Here is a 24,490-nt window from a genome sequence, read left to right on the forward strand (position 1 = left end):
ATCAGTACTCTGCCGACTACTATGCCATATTTCTCATCTGTTCCTTAATGCTGTACTAGGTTTAAAGCATTCTGCTCAAATAAATATCCATACTTTATAATTTCTTTGTAGATTCTTATTTATTCAGTTTCTCTTAACCTTTAGAGTGCTAAACAGTTTTGTAGTACATGATCCCATCCCTCAGGGATTGTTGTTGTTATAGGGTCTAATGCCATTTTTCAGCACAAGATAGGCTATACATGGCGGCCAGTAAAAATGGTGGAGGAAGAAGCTGGAAAAACCATGGAAAGAACCACCAATCCTCAAGAAGCTACTGGCAACCTTTCGCACATACCCACATGGACCGAGCCAGAGACTCAAACTCACACAGACAGAGGTGAGATGGCAGTGATCCTTAACAGTGAGGACTTTAGACCACTCGCCCCTCCCCCCCCCCCCCCCCGCAAGGGACGAATTGTTTGCAGAAAAAAAAGAAAGATAGGTAATTGCACCCTACTTTTAAACTGTCTATATTTTAATTAGGCTAATCAAACTACAGGCAATTTAAAAGTAGGGTGCTATTTTCATTTCAAATACTTGTATGCCATTGCAGTATATATGTTCATGTTCAAGTTGCAGTTCTGACCAGAAAATTGGGAATAAAAGTGATGTTAAATTTTGAAGGTTAAAAATATTCTTAGTGTTTCCAACAATTCCTAATGAGACTCTGATCTACCTGCAAATCAAACTATTGACCTGAGTCTCCTCTGTTTACAGTTGGCTACATGATATACACTGCAATGCTGTATTCCACGTCTCCTCTGTTTACAGTTGGCTACATGATATATACTGCATAGCTGTATTCTAAGAAATATAACCAAAATAATAGCTGCCAAGTTTTAAAAAAAGCTTTTAAGTGCTAATTTTTATAATCAAGTATAAATGTGCAAATATTTTTGTGAAATAGCTAATAAAAAGAAATCATTCACAGCCTTAATGAACTGAGAATTGGTGGAGGACATGTGCTGTGCACTTCTTGATTTTGATGAGAACACTAATTTAGAGGAGGCAAAATTTATAAAACATTCTGGTAATCTGTATATTGATCCCTCCTACAGCTTTGTGTGTGTGTGCGTGTGTGTGTCTATCTGTGTATGTGTGATTTAGATTTTTAACGTAGCTTTAACAATTTTCCAGTCATATTGCTATGATGTATGCAGTGTGACAGTTTAAAGTGATATCTAGCACTGGGGCATCATGCTGCAGACATGTAGCATGATGTCCCACCCAGTCACATTATTCTGACACCAGGCTGACCAGTCCTAACACTAGCCTCTTAATGCTGAGCGCCTAGAAAGGCAGCTGTTAGTAACACTTTTAGAAGTCTTTGGTATGACTCAGCTGTGGTTGGAACCCACAACCTCCCACATCCGTGGTGGATGCTCTAACCACTAGGCCACCGGAGCGGTCCCTACAGCTTTGATAAAAGAAAAGCAGACCTGCCAACCCCAACGAGTCCATCTTAGTAGAGCAGCTGATTTTGTTCCGCAAGATTGACCAGTTTTCATTACGGTGTAGCAAAATATCAACAACTGCTATTATAAAGCTGGAAAACATAATTATAAGTTCAACGCAGCGACGATAACATTATGTGCAACTGAAAAGTTTGTAAAGTAAGCGTAGACCATATTTACCACTAGTACAGTTGGACAAAGTTTAGTTCCAAACCCTATGCAACTCAATGGCTTGTTGCTATCTCTCAACCTGACCTAATTCTTGGAAAAAATATTTCCATTTCATATGACCACAGCAATCATATCTCCTGCCATCAGACGTACTCAAATTAGCATGTGATGTCCAATAAACATAACTGTGTCCTTCCCATCTTTTTTTCACAAGAATCTTAATATTTCTTTTTATTCTACTGTGCTGATTATTAACGCTTTCTAGAGGCTTATTTTCCATTTCATCTTAAACATGCATCACTTTCGAGACACCATTTTAAAAAATTTATATAATCAACAGTTTGATAATGCAGATACTTTGCATGAACAAATAAGTTTAAAGCGTCTAGCATGCTGCCGTAAAATCAGTCTGGTTCCCTAACTAATTTCACTAATTCTACTATGAAACCCAGATCCAAATAAAAAACAGATCAACTATCCAGATTTTTCAGCAATGATCATGTTTTCATAGTTTTTATTTGTATGCTGTTAAGTCCATATTTTAAGGGTAATTTTCGTATGACTTATGGCAAAATCGTAAGAGCTGGCTGTTCTGGAAAAGTAATAAACACTTAAGTTAATCTAGGATCTGGACAAATGATGGATATGCAAACAGATGCAAAAGTAATTACTAAAGTAACAAACACTCAAGTTAATCTAGGATCTGGACAAATGATGGATATGCACCCAGACTCCTGAGTAATCACTATGCTGAGATTCTGTCAAGGTGGGCAAAAAAACCCAAAATGTTTAACATACCTTATTGTCAAAATTAAATCGGCTAAGATCTCTGGATTCAGTTGCTCTTCGGTCTCCATGAGTCAAAGCTCCCTTTGAAAATAGAAAATGTATGCATACATGCACATTTCCACACAACTTTTTATTTAATGAGAATATCTCCATAGCTTTCATACATCTGGTTTCTAGCTGCAGCACAAGTTCATGAAAATACATGTACTTTGAAAAGTGCAACTTATTAGATAATAAATAAGAACGTAAAGTTCACTTATGTATTAATTTCACATTCAATGAACTGAAAAAGAGCTTTATTATTTCTTCATATGTTTGTAACTTCAGTAGTATTTAAAATCTATTTACCTGTCAACATAAGAAATTTGAAACAAATAATTTTATAACAACGGATGAAATATCAAACACAGACAAATTGCTTGGTATATTTTCAAACATGAATAATTTTGTGTAAATAAGGTTTTGTCACTGCTGACACATCTGGTGGTGTCTGTGTGGACTTCTGAATTGTGTCAGTTATGTTGACATATGCAGTGATGTCTATATAGACTGCTGACTTGTGTCAGTTATGCTTCCAACTTTCCAATGCTATATTAATGCCTTGTTTGATTTTCCAGGCATGCTTTTACAAACTACACATTATATTAATATACTAATGAAACAAAGTTCATTGTAAAGAAAACTTATTGCCAATCAGTCAATTACTTATCAATGCAGTAGTTAACTTACCAAGCTTTCCAGTCTTTTGGCCACAGTGGAAGCAAATCTTTGTTCTCCTGCCAACTCTGAGATCAAGAAAATATACTCTGGGGCGCTCACTTGGTTGGAACGATGAGTCCGACCTGAAATAAAACATAAAAAATTATAATTTGTATCTCAACATGACATGAAATATTTTACATCAATTGTGTAAATATCATGACTTCTAGAAATAGTGTCAACAACTGAGAAGCAAATCAAAGACCTTGACATAGGCTGGTGTTAACATTCGAGGAGAAAACTAGACCTTAAGTGGGTAACAACTTGCACCTGCACATGCTGGAATCAGTATCAAACCAGGATTCCATTAGTGCAAAATGAGTGTGTCACTACTGTCCTATCCATGTCATAGTAATGTTATGACATGACGTATTGTCCGATCATTTTTATGTTAGAATTGCTAATGTGTTGCATGTGTCATTTCATAACAAACTCCTATGCACACCTGAAGGCACATAGTGTACCTGGTCACACTGCCAAATGTACTTGTCTGGTCTGTTTATTACATTATTTAACAGGGCCCCGAGTGGCTGAGTGGTCTAAAGTACTCTCCATTACAGATCACTGCCATCTCACTTCTGTCTGCGTGGGTTCGAGTCTCAGATTCGGCCAATGTGGTTATGTGAGAAAGCTTGCCAGTAGCTTCTTGTGGGTTGGTGGTTCTTTCCGGGTTCTTCCTCCACCAATAATACTGGCCGCCATGTATAGCCTATCGTGTGCTGAAAAATGGCATTAAACCACACAACACAACACACAAACACATTATTTAACTTGCACATCCCTATAATTGACATACAAGCTGACTGACACCTGGAGATTCCTCACTGGCCAACATTACTAATTCTAAACTAATGTCTACCCGATTGCTGGCATTGCTGATGGGCATTTCATGGATCCTGATACAAAATATGGAGAAACTAAATGGTTTGCATGGATGAAAGAGGGCAAATAAATTGTATAAAAAATGTTCTATCTATTTTGATACTTCAGGTCCCCAGTTTTGTACTATATGCAGTATCTCAACACTGAAGGGAGAAAACTGGCAGCTGAATTTGCTTCAGATAGAAAAGATTCAAACTGACTGGTCAAATCATATTATTATTACAAGGTACATGAAAATCAGGACAACTGAATTTCAATTACTTTTCAATGACCAGTTTTCATTTTTCAAAGACTACTCACAGTATAAAGTCTTCTACTTCAGTGACTAATTTAATTACAAAAAACAAATACAATAACAATACAGAAATAAAGGTAATCATATATGAATGGGAATGATATTTATTTTTAAAAAGTCATTGTTACTGGATGGGGAATGAGGAATGGCCATAGTTCAATATTTGCCTAACACTTCAATAACCATCTCTCAGTCCAACTGGGATTCAGCCAATTTGGATTTTCTAGGTAGCCCATATTTCAAAATGAGCATTTTAAAACTTCCTTAATGCATGGTTCTAACTACGAAAAAATGCTTTCTTTCGGACCCAATGTGCCAATTAATCTCGATTTTGTTGTTGTAGGGTTTAATGCCATTTTTCAGCGCAAGATAGGCTATACATGGCGGCCAGTATTAATGGTGGAGGAAGAACCTGGGAAAACCCCGGAAAGAACCACCGACCCACGAGAAGCTACTGGCAAGCTTTCTCACATACCCACACTGGCTGAATCCGAGACTCAAACCCATGCAGACAGAGGTGAGATGGCAGTGATCCGTAACGGACAGTGCTTTAGACCACTCAGCACTCGGGCCCCAATTAATCTTGAAGTGAAGTGAAAGAGTGTGCATGCATTGATGATGCCTTGAGAAAGGGCTCTATGCATGATATCCAATTACTTCTTGTGGATTATGTTAATAGTGAAACTGCTAGCATATGATGTAAAATCAAACTATACTTTTAATTGCCACACAAAGTATTAAAAAAAATGACTTGAAAGTAAAATTTTCCATATTTTATTTTTAAGCAAAATTTCAAATTTTAATGACTTTCAATGACCTAGGTGAAATATCAATGACTTTCAATGACCTTTCATGACAGTGCAGACAGTGATATATTTTACATCTTGTGTATATTCAAGGTTAAGACACACATTCATTGTTATTTCAGACAAAGATAAAACCTAGCAGTACTTTCTGTCATTAAATCGACAATTATAGTCACCCTATAACTGACTCAGATTTATAAATTCACTATAGTGGTTTGATAATTGCATACCAAACTGCTGTATAGCTCTGTCAGCACTCCATGGCAGCTCCAGTGTAAGATGTACCCTCCTTCTCTGGTTCAGTGCCCGTCTGTCTGCTTGAAGGGAGATGCCTGAACTGGCAGCCTCTGAGATGATGGCAACATTCTGTATGCAAACAAAATTTTTTTAAAACAAAGTTCATGCTAAAAAGGAGGTCATAATAATCCAGTTTTAATGAGAAAGAGATTCTTCCCAAGGTAAACTCAAGCATGAATTGTAATTAATAGTGACCTGCACTAGGTACAATGTTCACCAAGATGCATCTGAATACAAACAATATAACTGAAAAGTGTGCAAGATACTGACCAACAAAGAAAAGTGAAACATTAATGGAATGACAGATGGTCCAATGAACCATTCAAGAGACAAGGATAATGCCGCCAATCCCTCCATGACCATAACATCTAAGACATAAACATTCCTGTAATCACATGAAGGCAAGGTGATATTCATCTAAAGTAAAATGTTTGTTCTATATTAAGTACCTGCCTGTGAAAGAACGGAATGGAACAGAAAACGTAGATAAACAGAAAATGTAATATCATTTTACCTTTTCTCCATCCATGAAGCGCTGTTTTTCTGTCAGATTTAGGATTTCTAAAGGAACATCATATTCACTCCGAGATTCATAACTAATTCCATCTTCCTTGGACACCACTCGACCTTTTCTTCCAGTCATCTAAATAATGAGAGTAAATTTGCATTCTATTTTCTAAATAAATAGAAATACTAACAGCCTAACAACCAATCAAACAGATGACATTTTGTCTCTTCGAATGTTTTGCACCAACATTTGAAAAATGTTGTTGGGTAATGGATAGACCGACAAACAAATGGGGATATAACAATAACACCTGGCACTAATGCATGTTGATCACAGTAGATCTTTCCCTGATGACAGCTCAGTTCAGATTCCATCAAACATCTCATTTGATGGTTTATCGACTGTTGGCTCAAGTAAACTGAAATCAATTTATCATTCAACCTATAGTACATTAATATGTACAGAAGATCAACACTATAATGACTGTCCTGTTCTGATCAAAATAAGGACAGACTTCCCGGTTGACACCTTGGTGCAAATACAAGCCTATTTATATGTAATGACTTCTGGGGGCAGTCTAGTGAGCTCTCTAGAAATTTATTACTGAATAAAAAGTTTTCAAAGGGAATAATATTTTCCAGAAACAATCCATGTGTATATATTGTAAATGTGTTCCTCTTCAATCTGACACAATACTGTAGTATCATTAATTTTCATGGGGGACCAATTTTCATGGTTTTCATTGTTGCCCCGAATTTAAATCCCCAACGAAAAATGAACCAAGTAGGATGATGATCCTCCCCCCATTTTCTTACAGTGTTTCATTTCTAGATATGAACTCAGCTACTAGTATTTGAAAATGTCAATACTGTAATCTGGGTAATTAAATATTAGCTTTTACATGTGTTTGTTTTATTTTTTATTTTAACCTTTTGAAACAAGAATTATAAATCATTTTATACTGCTACAATGCACATGTTTTATAAGGTATCTGATAGCTGTAATTTTACACTCACTGCCTTAAATCGCTATGTGAGGTAAGTAAGGATAGAGAGAAAATAGAGAAAAAGCATAAGGTATTCAAACAATAGTAATACTGAAAATGAAAGAAAAAATAATACAAAATAACAGTATATGAAAATTAAATTTAATACTTATTCGAATCAATCCTTCACTTGAGTACAACTGTTGTTGAAATGTTTAAATCCTTTTGAAAGCACATTTCATTTTATCCATGCATTTTTAATCCAAAAGAAGAACAATCCTGTAAAATACCATAACTATTCCTTGAAACACTATGTATATACACAAATTACAGCAGAGTATTAAAGCTCACACTTCACAGATTTTTGAACAAAGCCACTGTATCAACATCATGTCAATCAAGTCTCATGGTACTAAGAAATGCTTCTCTGGTAAATAATCCCCAAATTGCTGAGTTAAACAAGGCCAACTTTCTCAAAACCCCTGATAATTAGGTCCAATCTTTTACTCATTGTCGCACGCAATCATCCATTTGGCATGAATTTGTTTGATTAATGAGGATGCAAAGTTTACTAATAATGTGCACTGATCGTCACCAGTAACATCTTTTTCCATAATGGCGTCCATGACCTGTTTAGCATACCACTCGTGGAAGTGTGACTTTAATTCTTCTTTGTGCTCTTTATTTACTGTCTAGTGGTTGAAGTCGGTTTGTACAAGAGGCAGGCACAAATATTAGCAGCCTGGTAAGCAAGCGCCTGCACCATGTTTACAGCTTCTGATGGGTTAGGAAGTCCAGGAACTGGTGGGGGGGGGTCAAGGTTAAATTTTATCACTCTCAAGCCACTGTCTTAACGCCATGATCATCAGAAAGTACTGATGGTGCAACTTGATGGAAGTGGTTTAAGTAAGAGATCATTCATATGTACTTGAATCACCGATTGGCCTAGAGTTGTTGGCTGCGTCTGCTTCCTTTGATGTTGAGCACTCAAACAAAAACATGGCAAAAGTGATTAATCTTGACAGGTGTTTTATTCGTATTCATAGAGATGGAAATATTGTTTTATTGTTATTGGTTGCATCGGCTTCGACTGTTGTTATTCACTCAGTCAAAAACACGGTGTAAGTACTGAACTTGTCGGGTCTTTGATTTATGCTCATACAGGTGGTAGTATTGCTATAAACATTAAAGTGGCCACCATTTGCATTGGTATAGTTTTATTCTTTTGTGTTCTTTATTTTGGGTATTTGTAGAGGTTAAACCATGAAATTAAATACCTCTGACTTTAGGGTGCATAACTTTTCCTGATGTATCTACATAATAAGTTACATGACTTGACATGTAATAGTGTCTAAGAAAAAAGTTAAATGCAAAGGTTAAAGATGATCTCCATGGTGGGAAATAATGTTACACAGACCTAGTTCTGACTTAAAAGTGTTGTACTCCCTCCTCATGAATTATCTTTATCCCAAGTTACATGATTCAATGAATAATACTGTCAGAGAAACTTGGCTAAATGCAAACCCAACCAGAAAAAACAGCCTAGTACAAAGGTAAACACAAATCACTGAACTATTAAATTCAGCTCAGTGACCTAACCTTCCCTGATGGTTGTAGTACTCATAAAATATAGACATAACAAGTGGTGCAACTCAACAACCAAAATTTTCCAAGAAAATGACCTAAGGCCAAATTCTTACCAGAGTGCTAATGCTAACTGGCTGGCTGGATAGACCGATTTCCAAACAGAGTGCTAATGCTGACTGGCTGGATCAATAGACTGATTTCCAAACAGATACCAGCAACCGTAAGCTGAAACTGCATTGCAATCATACCCAAAAAGCACCAACTTCCTATGAGTTTCAGTTTCATCTTTTTTTAAAATCAAACAAGGGTTACAAAGCATGCAAACTGTCAAGTAACCTACCTGCATACAACTGTCAAAATCATAAATTTAATACAAAATCATGGCATGAAATATGAGTCATCATGTGAACAGTAAAACTTCAAGTATATTCATTATTATTTGTTGTGTACACCAGTTTAAATATCCAATGAACAATGATCATTCTGCTTAAACGTGGACCCCATCTCCCAATCCATGAATTTAAACGTACTGATGAAATTATCATTTTCTAAAGAACCAGACAAATTTACACCCAAAACAAATATATTCACAGCATGTCTGCTAATGTCTGTTACAATTCTGGATGAGCTATGTATCAGCTAATACATTCCATTTCCTAAGTGCATCAACTATCCAAGCCAGTTTGTCATACAGTACATCTGTGAGGGTTGTAATGGAAGTATGTAGTGGTATGTGCATAAAGCAATTTTGTTTCACTAATAGGACACTAGTCATCTATGACCAGGCAGAAGACTCATAAATGGCTCATGGTAGTCTAACGAGGCCTCTGAAACAAGCTGAAAACATTGTACCTGCCCATTTATACCAACAGACAGACCAATATCTGTTGTTGCATCATGACCTAGCTGATATTGTTATGTGTTCTTCTTATGCTTTAAAATGAACAGCATGAACCCAGATTTGCTAGCACAATGAAACATCTACGTCTGTGTTGTACATGGACCCAGACCTTTTAACACAATAAAGATCGAGGTCTATGATGTCCATGTACCAAGATTTGCTAGCACAATTAAATATCTAGGTCTATGCTTTCCGTGGATCCAGATCTGCTAGCACAATGAAAGGTTTAGATCTGTGCTTTTCAGTTTATTGTGCATTAATACAGGAACAAACAGATGAAACTGAGTGTGAACTTACCTCAGCCACATTATCAGGTCCTCCCAACTCATCAATCAGCTGATCCAAGGTATTTGGAGGAAGCCTATCTCCAAGGTTTTCAATCCGGTCCAGCAACTCCCTCTTCATTCTGAATGCCTTCTCTACAGCATCACCACCTACCCATGAGAAAGATGTTAAGTGATGCATAAGTAAACAAATCTGGATAAAACCTTTATAGCTAAAAATAAATTTTATACCAAAATTTCAGTGAAATAAAGCAAAAAATGTAGGAAAAGAAATTGGATTTTTAGATAGGACTTTTACATAGATTGCAAGATCATTACTGTTGCATCTGCAGCTGAGAAAGTGATACTTAAGTCTAGGCACTAATTGGCAAGAAAACAGAATTAAATAAATGAAAACAACCAAAACAATTGTATGGCGGTTGGAGAAAAACAGAGTGAAAATATTGTATGTGTGGGCTGTATAAAATTTTGCATTTGAATATCATATGATTTAGTGAATTGTCTAATTTTAATATTTTCCATCAAACATATTAGTAGCATAAATCCAAATTTAAATGTTATCAAAATGAGGACTTGCTTGTGTCAGGGTGAGTGCCATTCTTTTTCTCTGTTAAACTTGGTTTCAACAACCCTGCTGCTGCAATGGCTCTGTCTAACTGTTGCTCCATATTGTCTTTCTTTTTTTTCTTCCTCTCTTTCTTGGGTTTGCTTTTGGGTTTTGAAGACTTGTTTTTTTTCAGCCATGGATCTACAAGAAAATTACATCTTAACATAAAGAATTCTCTGAAGCAAAGTTAACCAAGTCCCACATGCTGTAAATAACAAACTTTTCCAGAGCATAAATGCAACTTATTAGCAAGATATCTTAATTAAGTTTTACTTTGGGCAGCCAAGTTATAACAATATTTTATTGTACATACTGAGACACTGTGTTTGTTGGGACATCACACATTCATGTATTAAGTAATTTGTTATGTACTGTATGTTCTTAAGACATTTTTGTATAGTTGCAAGTTTTGGGACACTTTTTCTTCAATTATAATAATGATGCTTCACTGGTAAAAATTATTTATAAAAAGTATCACTCATCTGATTAGAAAATGAAATCATTATAAATTCCAATGTCAAAAATCGCACTTGAACTTTAATTTTACTTCCCAAAATAAAATAAAAAACAAAAAAAAAACATGGTCAGTGTTGTTTGTTTACACTTTTCTTCCCAACTGCAAACTTTTGAAGATCAAGAGTTTTGATGCAGAGGGTAACTACATTTTGAGTTGCTATAAGGAAATATTTCATGAGTGAAGTGGAAACACTTGACTGTCACAGATGGCAAAGCCATCTCTCTCAAAAAATCTATCAAGAGATGGTGCATATTACTATTTTTTGACTGCCTACTGACATCAATGTATTCTTAGCCACAAAACCTGTCTGCATCATTTGGATTATGGAACTATCTGATCTTAACTGTAGGCAGTCCAGGTCCAATGAAAAGGCATGTCATTCGCTCAGCCTGCAACAAAAAAAAAAATCTGCCAGTTGTGGGGTTCAGGCACTTGAAGAAATGATGTTGATTTTGCACCAGTTACTGAACTGGCACAAAGGAGGGGCTGGTCCACACAGGGTTGGAATAACTGTGACCTCAGTTATTGCAGCAGGTTTGGGTTTGCTGGGATTTTGCTGGTCATGAAGTTCCCATGTGGTAGGAACTATGAGAAAGTTTGGCTTTGCGGGGATATTGCTGGTCAGCAGGACTCATCCTATCCAATAGGGTCTATCAGAATCAGTCTGCAGCTCTAAGCTATCAATTTCTATATTATTTTTGGCACAAAGATTTTGGGAGAGGATTACTAAAACGCCTCCCAACTGACTGAAAAAGCATCCACGGCCCAGAGAAACAAAGGTGGACTGTTTACAATTTCCCTTGTCGCAAAAACATAATTTCCTTCATCACATGCCTATAAAGCTCATAAATCCAATGAAAGACCGATTGATGAATAGTCTGGCTCCTTTTTTGACAGCAAGCTGTATCTGAAGTGAGCCAGGTCAAAACCCAGGATAGATAATGATGGAAACAGGATGAGGTATCTTGGACGATTCATATCAAAACTGACTAAACAGTCTGGTGATCTTTATCTTGATCAATATCCTGTTCAACAAGATGCAGGAATGTGTCCAGTACCATCAAGCAGTAGGGCCTTCATGCTCACGAGATTCTCTCCATAAATGAAGGTTTAAATTCTTTCAATTGCAGTGCTCTCTGGACAAGAACCCTGTCTGAACAAGAAGACAGTTTAGGCAAGGGTGGAACAGGTGTTGCTTTTTGGGAAGATCTGGCTTGGCTGGAATCTTCCTGGGTAGATCTACTGCTAGATGGGTCATCCAAAGCTTGTTCCAACCGAGAGGGGCTATCTGAATCATCCCACAGTTCTGACCTCACAGCTTCTGGATTATTTCTGGTCCTAGGACTGTGGGATGGCCTATAACCCATCCCAAACTGATTGAGAGTGCGTCCACAGCCCAAGCTTCTGGGTCTGGAACTAGAGAGACAAAGGTTGGCAACTTGTGATTCCACCTTCTTGCAAATTTATCAATCAAATGAGCACAAATCTGAAGACATTGCTGGAGAACCATTCTATATGAATGATTTGACAATTTCTGCATGAAGCATCAGCCAGGGCATTGAGTCTGCTGGAAATGTGCTGCATCTGAGGTAGGTCACCACTACAGAATTGTCCAACATAATTAGGACTATTTTTCCTGAGAACTGAAAGGCACTCATGACAGACTTCATATCAAAAAGAGTGATGTGGAGGGGTTGATCTCCACAGATGGGCATCCCAGTTGTATGTGCTGGCGTCAGTAGATATTGTCATTTCTGCATGGGGCTGCACCAAAGGAATCTCTGTTGTGAGCAAACCTTAGTTATGTCACTGATGCAGGAATGATCGTACCTTGTGTATTATCGTGACTTTTTGATTGAGGGGGCCTGAAAAGGGGCACCACTGTACCAGCAAGATCATGTGTTATGGTCACAATAAAAGATGCCCAAGCAGGATCAAGTCTGGTGACACAATGAATAATCCAAGCAGTTGCACAAACTCTCTTGCTGAAATCAAAGTCCTGTTCAAAACAGACTCTACCAGTATAACAATCAGTACTAATCGAATATGAGGGGACATGTACCAGACTGAGGTTGTTTGAAACTCCATACCTGTATATACAAAATGCTGGAATGGATGAAAGACAAACAGTGACAGGAATTTTTTTCTACACTTGAGAATGATAGAACTTACCATATGTTTCTGGAAGATGTTGTCCAAATATGCCACCATCGCTGTTAATGTTGCCAACCAGAACAGGGTGACAATGCAATCCATAATTTTGGTAAAAGCCAAGGGCCGATGTTTAGGCCAAAGAGTAAGACTTGAAAGTTTTCAACCATGTCGTGGTAAGCAAATCAGTGATATTTCCATTACATGGGGTAGATATGGTTTTGATTGTTGTTGTTGAAGGGTTTAATGCCATTATTCAGCATAGGATAGGTTATACAAGGCAGCCAGTATAAATGGTGGAGGAAGAACCCGGGAAAACACAGGAAAGAACAACCAACCCACAAGAAGCTACTGGCAAGCTTTCTCACGTACCCACACTGGCCGAGCCCAAGGCTCGAACCCATACAGACAGAGGTGAGATGGCAGTGATCTGAAATGGTAAGCACTTTAGACCACACGGGGCCCCAGATAGGGACCTGAAACTATGCATCTGTCAAATCTAAACTGATGACATACATGTCCCTTCTAATGGAGAGATGTATCAATCTCACTGTCTCCATCTCAAATTCCAGTGGCATAATGTATTGGTTGAGGCAACTCTGGTTGATGAATGGCCTCAACTTGCAGTTCACCTTCTGGAAAAGAATGAACATGGAATGTTTTTTGCACAATCTGCTCTGCCTGTTTACCAAAATCCCCATCATAATATAGATTTTTCACCTAAGATGTGCAAGACGGATAGATCTGTTACTAAGATCACCAAAACTGGATGGAGGCATAGCTGTCATCATGGATGGCTGGACAGATATAAGAATGAAGTCCCCAAAATAGGCTGACTGGGCTGACCTGATTGCTGGTGCAGCTTGGGACAGTGAAATTATAATGAAAAAAAATGGATCCAGTAAAAACTCCAATGTACCAGGATTTACAGGCCTATAGACCATACTCGGACATCCAGTGGGGAACTTGTGTCCAATGGGCTGCTTAAAATTGGAGGAACCCTTCCACAATGAGTCAGGAAAACCAATATTAGTAAGAGATAAAAGCAAGGCTAAAATTTGGCCCAACTGTAATAATTACACCAACATCTGCAAAGTGTCAATGTTTGTTCCCCCATTTGCTTTGAAGTAACCATACGTGATCTGAAGTAACCATCGGTGATGGTTGTAAATGTCACACTTTTGGGAGGTGTGGGGATGTCCACAGCAGCTGAACTCCAAAATGTTCACAAAATATGCCGTCTTTGACTGAATGCTTAGAATATTAATGTTATCTCTGTGAGACTTATTTCTTTCATCTCTCCTTTGGCTGCTTTTTGTAGAACTGTAGTCCAAACCTTTACCACATAACATACATACTGCATGGAAGAGATGAAGTACATTGTGTATGTCCCATCAAATACTCATGTTTATCTTCCCTTGCCTTACATCTCCAGCACTTTATTCACTTGGTCGATATTTTATTCTGAAATGACACAAGCAGACAAAAAAAGCATTAATTAACAATTCAGCATGTTAAGTCAGTGTTGTACAAAACCAGGAGTCTCAAATTAAAACAACCCTGAGGGCTGCATGAGGGCATTTTGATGGTCCAAGGGTCACACCACCTTTGTTGTCTCTCATGATACCTTGTGATGCCAATCATTTTGAGGGCCACAGGACATGGCTTGGTGGGCTGCATGTGACCTATGAGCCACATGTTTGAGATCCCTGCACTAAACCATGAGTGACAACTTGTGTTCAATGATAGCATGTTGTACATGTGGCTGAAATAGACCAAGTCTGCAGAATTTGACAAATTCAAGCAAACTTTGGGAAAAAAGCCAGTCAAGAAATGATACCTTCAAAAAATAAATCCAAATTCCAACGTGTTGTTGTTGTTGTACGGTATAATGCCATTTTTCAGCACAAGATAGGCTTTACATGGCAGCCAGTAAAAATGGTGGAGAAGAACTCGCGAAAACCCCGGAAAGAACAACCGACCCACAAGAAGCTACTGGCAAGCTTTACCACATATCCACATTGGCCAAATCCTGGACTTGAACCCTCACAGGCAGAATTCCAAAGTGGATGACTAAAATTGCTCACCTGTATTGGCATGGATTGTTGTGGAGATATCCATACAAAGAAGACGTGATGGAAGCGAAGTGACAGGTAGCAAGGGGAGGTATTGCCCTTTGCTTATAAGATAGAAAAAACAAATTATCATCATTTTAGCCTGGCTGGATTCAGGAGATAGCTGGTTTATATCCTAGTGTTAATGTGATCAGGGAACATATCTGAAGGAGAAATAAAATAACGGACACATTGGTTCCAATCATACAATGTTGCTGAAATTGGGGCCTGAAACTACTTACCATCATCACTTTCCGAGCCACTTCCAAATGGATTAAAATTATCATTCTCGCTTTCTTCAGATTCTGAAGCCTCACTCAAACTGAAATCAAAGTCACTTTCACTGCTGTCATCTGAAGAATTATCACTGGATTTCAGTCCATTTTCTCCTTTGGTCTTCTTCGCACCATTTCCAGTTACCAGGTCTGGAACAAGAAAAGACATAACTTAATGCCCTCACATTAAAAAATGTGGTAGCAAAAGTTTAGAAAATATAAAACAGCAGGCCAGTGCCTGCATATTGAGCCTGCAATCAAAGCACTGCTGTAAAACATGTGACTCGATGCCACAAAAGGTTATAAAAACAAGTCTTGCAGAATGAATTGTCTTAGCTTCGTAATGACTCATCCAAAGTATGAAGAAAATCGATGATACAGTTTAGGAAATAAAAGATTAAAAAACTTTAAATGAAACCATAATAAACTGTAATGCAAAATGTCTAACTGGCCTTAACTTCCAAGTAAAAAGGGCTATGCAAGCATGTTAAATAATGCATAGCCTTAGTTTCATAATGGTATAAAGTACCATAAAAATCATTCAAAGACATACATGCCAAACCCTGGCGAGGAAAAAGTGTAATCCAAGTGGACAAAAAGAGTAATCCAAGCAGAAAAAGAGCAATCCACATAAAACATGATAAAAATTCAATGAGCATATGTACAAAATGATTTATTTATCTCTCTGGACTCTTAACATCAATGACTGCTCCAAGTTTTCGTATATAACACTTTGAGCTTTAAAAAGCAACAAACTCATATTGCATTTCAAAACACTTTGTAACAGCTGAGACTATGAATGTTTTGCACACCAGTAGAGCACAAAGTGCTGGGTTGCAGAGCCTGGATCTGAATTCAGTTTTATTTTTGTTAACAATCTCTCACAGACAGCATTAGAATGGTCAAGAACCAATATTCCTTTCATAACCAGACAAAGAAGAAGAAATTTATATCTTCCAGTTATTGGGTCTTTTAGCTGGGAAATAAGATGAAAAAAAATCAACTCTGTCCACATGAAGTACATTGTCAGGTAGAGTGCTGACTTGATACTTCAGGTGTTCTTCTAATTTATCAGTAGCCTTTCCTTCAGCATGGTGCATCATATGACAGAGACAACCTGATACGTACAATGATGGAGACATTTTTCAAAATATAGAATGCAGCTTCTTTATGAATTCCAGCCATCACTGACACATTATCAGCTGAAAACCCCATACAGTTCTGCCAACTTACGTTTATTCAAATCATTATCAAGCAAATACAAAAATGTTTTCTCCAGTGGAATCTACTGTTAATTCTGGTAATGAAAGAAGAGCACGCTGACTTTGCCTTTTTCGTTGTCAAAGTCTCTTACACATACTGGGTACAATTTTATTCATAATTACTACTCCTGTCTGTTGCAATACTAAACAGCCCAATTTTCATGGCCTCTGCAATTTTAAGTGAAGTATCTTCTGTTAAACACATAACAATATTAGATGATTTTGTTCTTGCACATGCATATTTTCTGCAATTTGGAATCAGGAAACATTTGTTTGAACAAAGGGGTGGTCTGTGTTCTATTAAGACCTTGGTACATAACGCCTCTGCATTTATAAAATTCATGTCCACAATTTAGTTCTGCTGTAAAAAAGAAGTTACCTTAGTATTGGAGTTAGTAAGATGAGCTAATTCTTAACACTGCCTTAGTGCAAATACAGTGGTGGGACTCCCATAGCCCGACGTCCCAGACTAGTAATTTTTGAAGTCAGACAAGTAAAATTTTCCAAGTCGCTAGTCCAGGACAAGTGCTTTTTAAAAAAGTCGGGCTAGTCCTTATTTTCGTGCTTTAATCACTATATCTACCTTTATTTGGCCAATCATGCCCTCCGGGCATACTGAATACTTGATTCTACTCCTCTTCATGTATACATTTACATCCTGTTACCGCCTGACTGCATATTTGGCTAAGTGACCAAATTATCATCAAATCAAAACACGAGTTTGCTAAATTATTTTTGCAAGGAAGGTAATAATGGCGATTCGGAGAAGGTAAATTTGTTCGAAAATGGAGGGATAAAACGTAAGATGGATACTGAGTGTGCAGTAGCTATTTCTGAGTGTGAATGAGGATTTAGTTCAATGAACTTAATCAACACTTCTTTAAAGAATTCCTTAAACCAAAAGAGTTTACAAATGCTAATGAATATTTCTGCAAATGGACCAGAGCTTGAAGACTTTAACCCAGACACAGCTATCAAATGCTGGCTTAGTGCTGGTGCAGGTGGCAGACATATACATGGACATATTTTCAAATCCATCTGTTAAAACATACATACATGAACCTGAAGAAGCCAAATGTATAACAACCAATGTTTTTGAAAAATTAAATTCCTTGAAGAAATAATAATGTTGTAGATTATTTTGTTCTTTTTTCTTCTATGGATTAAGCACATACATCTCATCAAATCTCGGCAAGTGATTACCATTTTGGGACCAGTGAAAAGTAAGGTGGGACTAGTGAAGAGAAAGGTGGGACTAGTGAATTTTCTGAAACCACTTGTCCTGGACTAGTGGTTTAAAAAAAAGTTGCTCAGCCCTGAAAGGGTACATTTCTATTCTACTAATACCTTAGTTAAAATATAGCATCAACCCTTCAAATGGTATAAGACTTATGGCCACACACAAAATTTCAACCACAACTTTAGTCACTGCTAGCAATGCTGCCACCAGAACTAGTGGCCACTACACCTTCCTTTTACTACAGCAAGAAAGTAAAATTAAGCCAATACAAAAATGTTCATTTGTATCAGACTGATGTAAATTTCTTGCCCCATCATCAAAAGTTTGATCTGGCTTTACTAAGAGGGGAAAATGGCTCCACCTAAGTATTAACCAGTATATGCATAACTTTAAAACTTCGTTCTTTTATGGATGCAATAGAAATTAAGAAAACTCTGCTCTAACATTTTCTGAACTGCACATTTTTTAGACCTAAAATTTATTACTTTCTTTCTACTGGAAAAGACCAGCCAAATTTGAATTATTTACCACATGTTATGGGTAATTTTGTATGATTCCCCTGAACATATCAATGCACACATACTACATATATTGACATGCCGATTTTTCATATATCTAATACACTTCTTGCCACATAAAGAACTAACAAATGTGAGCATATAAAATATTATCAATCTCACCCTTCTTTCTCTTATTGTTTTTGGGGGTCGGTGGGTTACTATCTTCATTATAACTGGAATATCCACCCAAACCAAAAATATCAAATGTTTTACGTCTATCTGGAGCTGGAAAGTGCTTCTCCACCAATGTCTGAAAGACACCTCTGCAAGAAATTGTAAAAAGATTTGTCAAGTTTTAAAATCTTAAAACAGTCTCAAATCACTCGAATAAGGGTTATTTATTGCTACAGAATGAAAAACTTGTATAAATTATATCAGAGATGTTCATTCTATATAAAGATCCCAGTTGAGTTTAAATAAATTTGAAGAGCTATCTCTACCAACATGAAGAAAAAAATTGGAATGAAATTTTGATGAGCGAAAGGCAACATTATACTGCTGACAAAAGCGACAGCAGTGTGAAAGACAATCTTAATAAAATTGAGCAGCAGATCTGATGGGCACTGTTACATAGTTAGGTTCTGTTTATGATCAATTAATTCAATTTATGATGTCATATTTCTGAAAGTGAAAGTTGCTTGCTCTTTGATACTAGCCATAATACTCTGACACAGTGAAGTTGATTCTTTGTAGCATGGTATGAAAAACATTATCTGATTAACCAGTGAAAATAAGTGCAACAGAAATTTCAAAGGAAACAAGAACATGGTCTTTCATTTTTGCAATTTCAATCTCAACCATGCCTCAAAACAATTTTAATCAGATTGTTCACAGACTGAGACAGTGATAAAAGAGAAAAGGAGACAGATCAATAGACAAAGGGAAGAGATACATATACAAACATACTTTGCAGTAGAGACAAAGTCATTGAGTTCTCCACCAGATTCTTCTAGTTGTTCAAGGGTTCTGGCTTCACCAGTAGACTGCAGTCCTATCACAACACACTGATAAGAAAAAAAACCACAACAATAATGACAGTCTGAATGCTTGCCAATTAACTAATATATAATTAATCCGTTGATATATTACTTTAATACTAAATCATAGATGTGATTGATTTGTTAATAGTTATTTAAAGCTAATTCAAAGTTAAACGTGTCAAATAAAATTAATCTATCAATGGATATTCCAGAGTTAAATACATGCAAGTTGGGTGAGGCATTTTCTAAAATTCCTCAAAATCACCATCCATCAAATTTTAATTCCATTGTCAACTTAAAACACTGTAGATAAATATTTCTAACTGAGCAACCACACTCACAGTGCCACATACAATGGAGAGCAACCCATTTTGGGAACAATCTTTCAGTATGTTGCTAAGGCCTGCACATATATCAGCTGCCTTTCATTTCAAGAACTTTCCCAGGTGAATTTGAGCACTAAGCTGTAGTGGTCAATATTCAGTTGCTTTTGAAACAAAAGTGCTTAGATATGTTTAGATATATCCAATACAATCAGACACTATGAGTGATAAGTGATTTAAATATATGGGCATTCAAGTCATGGCTTGCCTATCTGGGCTCAAATTTAATAGTTGCTAAATGTGAGATAATTGTAGAACTGCTTCAGTGATATATACTGAATCATTAGTACAACTTCATAACATATGTAAATACACATGCATAATTCTGGAACATAAAACAAGGCCTGCTTTAGCATTGATTGAAAATGTTTGTACAGATAAGAGACAGATGACTTGGGTACAACCATTATAATTTTTCATTGAAAAAGCAGGATATGTCCCCTCTGTCCAACCATATTATTCACAAATATGAAAATATATTTTTCCAATCTATCTTCATTTGGGCAAAATATGTTACTTAAGTCTTGGTTTTTACGACTTGCTCTGCAATTATTTTTTTGTAGGACAGCTGATCACAAATATTTATTATCATGGCTATCCCACAGCACAGCACGTATCTATTCAGTCTGGTGAGGCCGACTGTTATGACCCTATCACAGTACAAAAATACAAACTGGGATACATCATCTTGATTAGTTCAGTACTACATAATAATGATGTTAAATGCACCAGACAACGTAAAAAAATTCTGAAAAAAATGTGATCGTTTTTTGAAAATGCATCAGTTTGGTTTTTAGGAAGATTCAGCAATGGTAAATAGTAGCTGTGTTTAAAAAAATCCATGTTTTGGTAGATTTAGGGAGAATTTTTTTTTAACAAATAATAATAATTTATCCACGATGCTATTGATGTATTTCCAGTCCCTGAAGTCGTGCCAACATTCTCTTATACACCTTCAAAATGGATGGCCTTATAGAAATATCTTCCAAGACTGAAGGCTTAAATTCTTTCCTCCCAACAAGAGCCAGGTGCAAAGTGGCCATTCATAGAAGGGATAAAACACCTGCGACTGTGGTTTCTCAACCATGCTGAGTCTTGGGGAAGCATTTTCCAGGGAACATCTATCACTAGACTGGACTGATTACTCACCCAGGACTTGTCATACCATAGAGTGCTACCAGAATCAATTAGCGTATCTTACCCTCATTTTCTGAATTTTTTATACTAGAACCATTGGGTGATGAGTGACAAAACAGTTGATGACCTTAGTGAATGCCAATAGGTTGATGTCGAGACCAAATGGGAGAGCATGAAATTGGTATATAGATCCTTGGAATATGAAGCCAAGATGTGTCTATAGGGATATAAAAAGATGCAATGGTTGGGTCTAAAGTGACTGCAGATTTATCCCTTTTTATGTGAAGTCTGACTGACTTTGCCAGCTCTATTTTGAACCTCAGCAGGGCTACATACTGGCTGAGCCTGCTGAGGTCTAAGACAGGCCAAAGATGTTCACTACTTGTAGTAAAAATCTGGAAAATTCAGCTGTTGCACCATCTCCACCACCTATTTTTTGAGTACTGACCAGATCCTCTTCCATAAAACTTCTATTGTCCCATCTTTTTTTATTGCACAAGACTGAAGTGAAGAGGAAGTCAAAAAGAGAGAAGAATAGATAAATGAAATCCAAAGTACCTCTAAACACCTTTATCAGCTATTTATTTTCTGGCAACACAATGATCCACATGTCATGACAATAAATCTGGTGCCAGCTGGCAGGCTGTCTGCAGGTATTCAGTGTTCAGTGACTGATGGTTGTTATAAGGCTTGGGGAAGGAGAAACCTTGTTTTCTCTTCCCTTTATCAGTGCCTCTCTAACTGAGGAGCTTGTTGCTGATAAGATGGATGGAGGTCAAAAGTGTTGCCTTTGTTCAGTGCCTGGCCTTGTCTCCATTGCAGCTGAGAATAATGTAGTTTGAAAACAAGTGCAGACAGCAAGATGACTTGAAGAGCCGGTTATTGTGATGCCTACTTTTGCTCCTCCTCAACAGCAATGGCATGCTGAAGAATGCACTGTGGAAAATCAAGGAATGTTGCATCTTTGTGCTGAAGAGCACATAGAGACACCTCATCTTACTAGATTCAGATTTTTGTGGAAGCTATTAGGGCATTACCTGTCATGTAGTTCCAACAATTTTCCAACGATGGCTTGAAACTAATAGGAATTTGTAAACTGCCCAATTTATTAGGCAGCCCTGCGAGTGTTAAACCTCGCTCCATGTCTGAACTGGACTTGGACACAAGGGTTACATTTCAGACAATCTATTTTGCCATCCATTCAGACCAATACAGCAATTCTGGCTGCCAAGCAGTGGCCTGGCAGGCTATTCAGGTTCATGACTGACAATAAATATTTCATTTCATCAAGCTGTGCCACATGACAGATTCTGGTGTGTAGAGTTATACAAGGATCTGGTTAGCCACTCTGTCCATTTTGTAACATGTACCACTAAGGCAGTTACTGAGCCAACCAATCAGCTGATAACTGGGCCATGCATGAACATAATTATCAACTAATCTGTAAAAATAATGATTTTAACATGTCGTAAATACTGTTACACTCATTATACTGACTTTTATCCATGGATGATCGAAAACCCTCAAAACATTCCTTGGACCTTGAGAGGCACAGGACATGATGTTGATCATATCCAGCAAAAGCTAAAACTAAGAAAACAACTGCAAATACTGTAGAGGGGAAAAATGGACATTTGTGTCTTTAGCAATTGCTGGATTTGAGAGTTGTGTATGTGTGTTTTTTTGATTTTTAACATAGGTTCAGCAATTTTAGTCGTATCGCTATGATGTCTGCAGTGTGCAGCTTAGTTATGTCTAGCACTGAGGCATCATGCCACAGACATGTAGCATCATATCCCACCCGGTCACATGATCCCGACACCAAGCCCACCAGTCCTAACAGTGTTGAGCGCCAATCTGAGACTTAGCAGACCTTCTTTCCCAAACATGAATGCAATTCAGTATTGTATTCATATAACTGACTAAATCCACAATTTTCAATTTTGTTCAGACTCTAAAAAAAAATTTCATACATCTAGTCATGGTAATTTTAGGTAAAATGAGTCAAAATTTAGTGCATTTTGCACCTGTGCATTCGTATATCTTGAATATGCAATGGCAGAATTGGGTCCATGCCATTTTTAGAATTAGTATATATTATACACCAATAAATACCATAGCTTTAATATTACAGCTATAAGTAAAGTACTTGATATTACACATCATATGAAATCAAAATATGCATCTCTATAGCCTTAATGAGGCAGTATACCTTTCCATTTTTAATGGCCTCTCTTGCAATGTTGACACAGTGTGAAACTTTAGCCGATATACACAGATACTTGAAGAATCGCTGGTGAGCTGCCCAAAACTGACCCCACATGCTTTTTTTCATCCGCTGTTCTGCATCTATCAACTCTGCTGAATGCTGGAACATTTCACGAGCATCCACCCACTGAAATACACATGCATACAAATCATTTATTATCTTTTTTCTTTTTTGACAGTCAACACTTTCATTTATTATTCTTCACAATCACACCAAGTGTAAATAATTTAATATATGTACACCACCCTCAGACAGCCTCTTGTATTGCTATCCAGTTCTATATATGGGCACCAAGATAACTACTTAAATTCAACCGCCTCCTCCAACACCATCTGATAGCTACATAAATAGTCCTCCAGTCCTATATGAGGGGACCAACTCCAATTCAATCCCATCCTCCCCAAACCTCCTCTGATAGCCTCTTATATTGTCATCCAGTTCTTTATTTGGGGTCATGATAACCACCCAGAATCAATCTCATCCCTTACGGTAGCCTTTTACTAATTCTAACATGGTAGAAGGATTAAAGTGGCAGAAACATACAAACAAGAGGTGCAAATGGACCTAATATCGCTCACTTTGCTTATATAACATCTGACAATTTCATTAGGCAGGCTTATACAATACAGTAAGAACAAAAACTTATCTAACCTATCCCCTATCATGTTATTTATCCTGATTTACTATACTGCGATAAAAAAATTCAAAATATAAAGGTATCATTAATATGTTTATCAAAGTCGTCCAAAGAAATGCAAGATCACCTCATTAAAATGCTTGAATCTTGTTCAACATCAAACTTATCCACAGATATATGCCTGTGCTGCAAGCGTTAACATACTCAGATGATCAGATGCCTCATTAATATGCAGTAACTCAATCATTATGAAACGGACCTTGATAATATATACCTATAATTAAAGAAAAAATCTGACTAGAAGTATGGCTTCCAGAGTAGTAACAAGTTCAACCAATGTGATGCAAGATCACCTTATTATTTCATTACAAGAATTCTCCAGACAATTGGAGTATGATGAATGGCAAATTATATACCAACTCCAAGGACGCAGTCCTGGTCAGAGAATCAAGAATGAAAGTGAAAGCAAATAAATGCAGTATTAATGATGAAGATGTTATCAGCATAGATCCTGATGATGCCCCAGTCAACATATTTTTATGAAGTGATTTGTAAGGTAGATTCTACCTTAGTCTCCTCAATCAGAAAAGTTGCATTTGTC

General features: G+C 37.0%; 1 protein-coding gene across 1 annotated transcript in view; it reads right to left on the bottom strand.

Moving 5' to 3' along the window:
- LOC149777433 (protein strawberry notch homolog 1-like) overlaps positions 1-24,490 on the bottom strand; it is an 84,491-nt gene that overhangs the window by 30,409 nt on the left and 29,592 nt on the right. The window contains exons 12-21 of the mRNA XM_089942062.1: positions 23,196-23,378; positions 19,390-19,487; positions 18,604-18,746; positions 15,389-15,571; positions 10,335-10,505; positions 9,771-9,907; positions 6,007-6,135; positions 5,426-5,561; positions 3,183-3,295; positions 2,463-2,534 (exon numbers count right to left, since the gene is read on the bottom strand). Coding sequence (XP_089798188.1) covers positions 2,463-2,534; positions 3,183-3,295; positions 5,426-5,561; positions 6,007-6,135; positions 9,771-9,907; positions 10,335-10,505; positions 15,389-15,571; positions 18,604-18,746; positions 19,390-19,487; positions 23,196-23,378 — 1,365 coding nt within the window. The remainder of the gene's footprint in view (positions 1-2,462; positions 2,535-3,182; positions 3,296-5,425; positions 5,562-6,006; positions 6,136-9,770; positions 9,908-10,334; positions 10,506-15,388; positions 15,572-18,603; positions 18,747-19,389; positions 19,488-23,195; positions 23,379-24,490) is intronic.

The sequence above is a fragment of the Sinohyriopsis cumingii genome, chromosome 18 (genome assembly GCF_028554795.1).
Source record: "Sinohyriopsis cumingii isolate HCF-2022 chromosome 18, ASM2855479v2, whole genome shotgun sequence".
NCBI classification, from domain to species: domain Eukaryota; kingdom Metazoa; phylum Mollusca; class Bivalvia; order Unionida; family Unionidae; genus Sinohyriopsis; species Sinohyriopsis cumingii.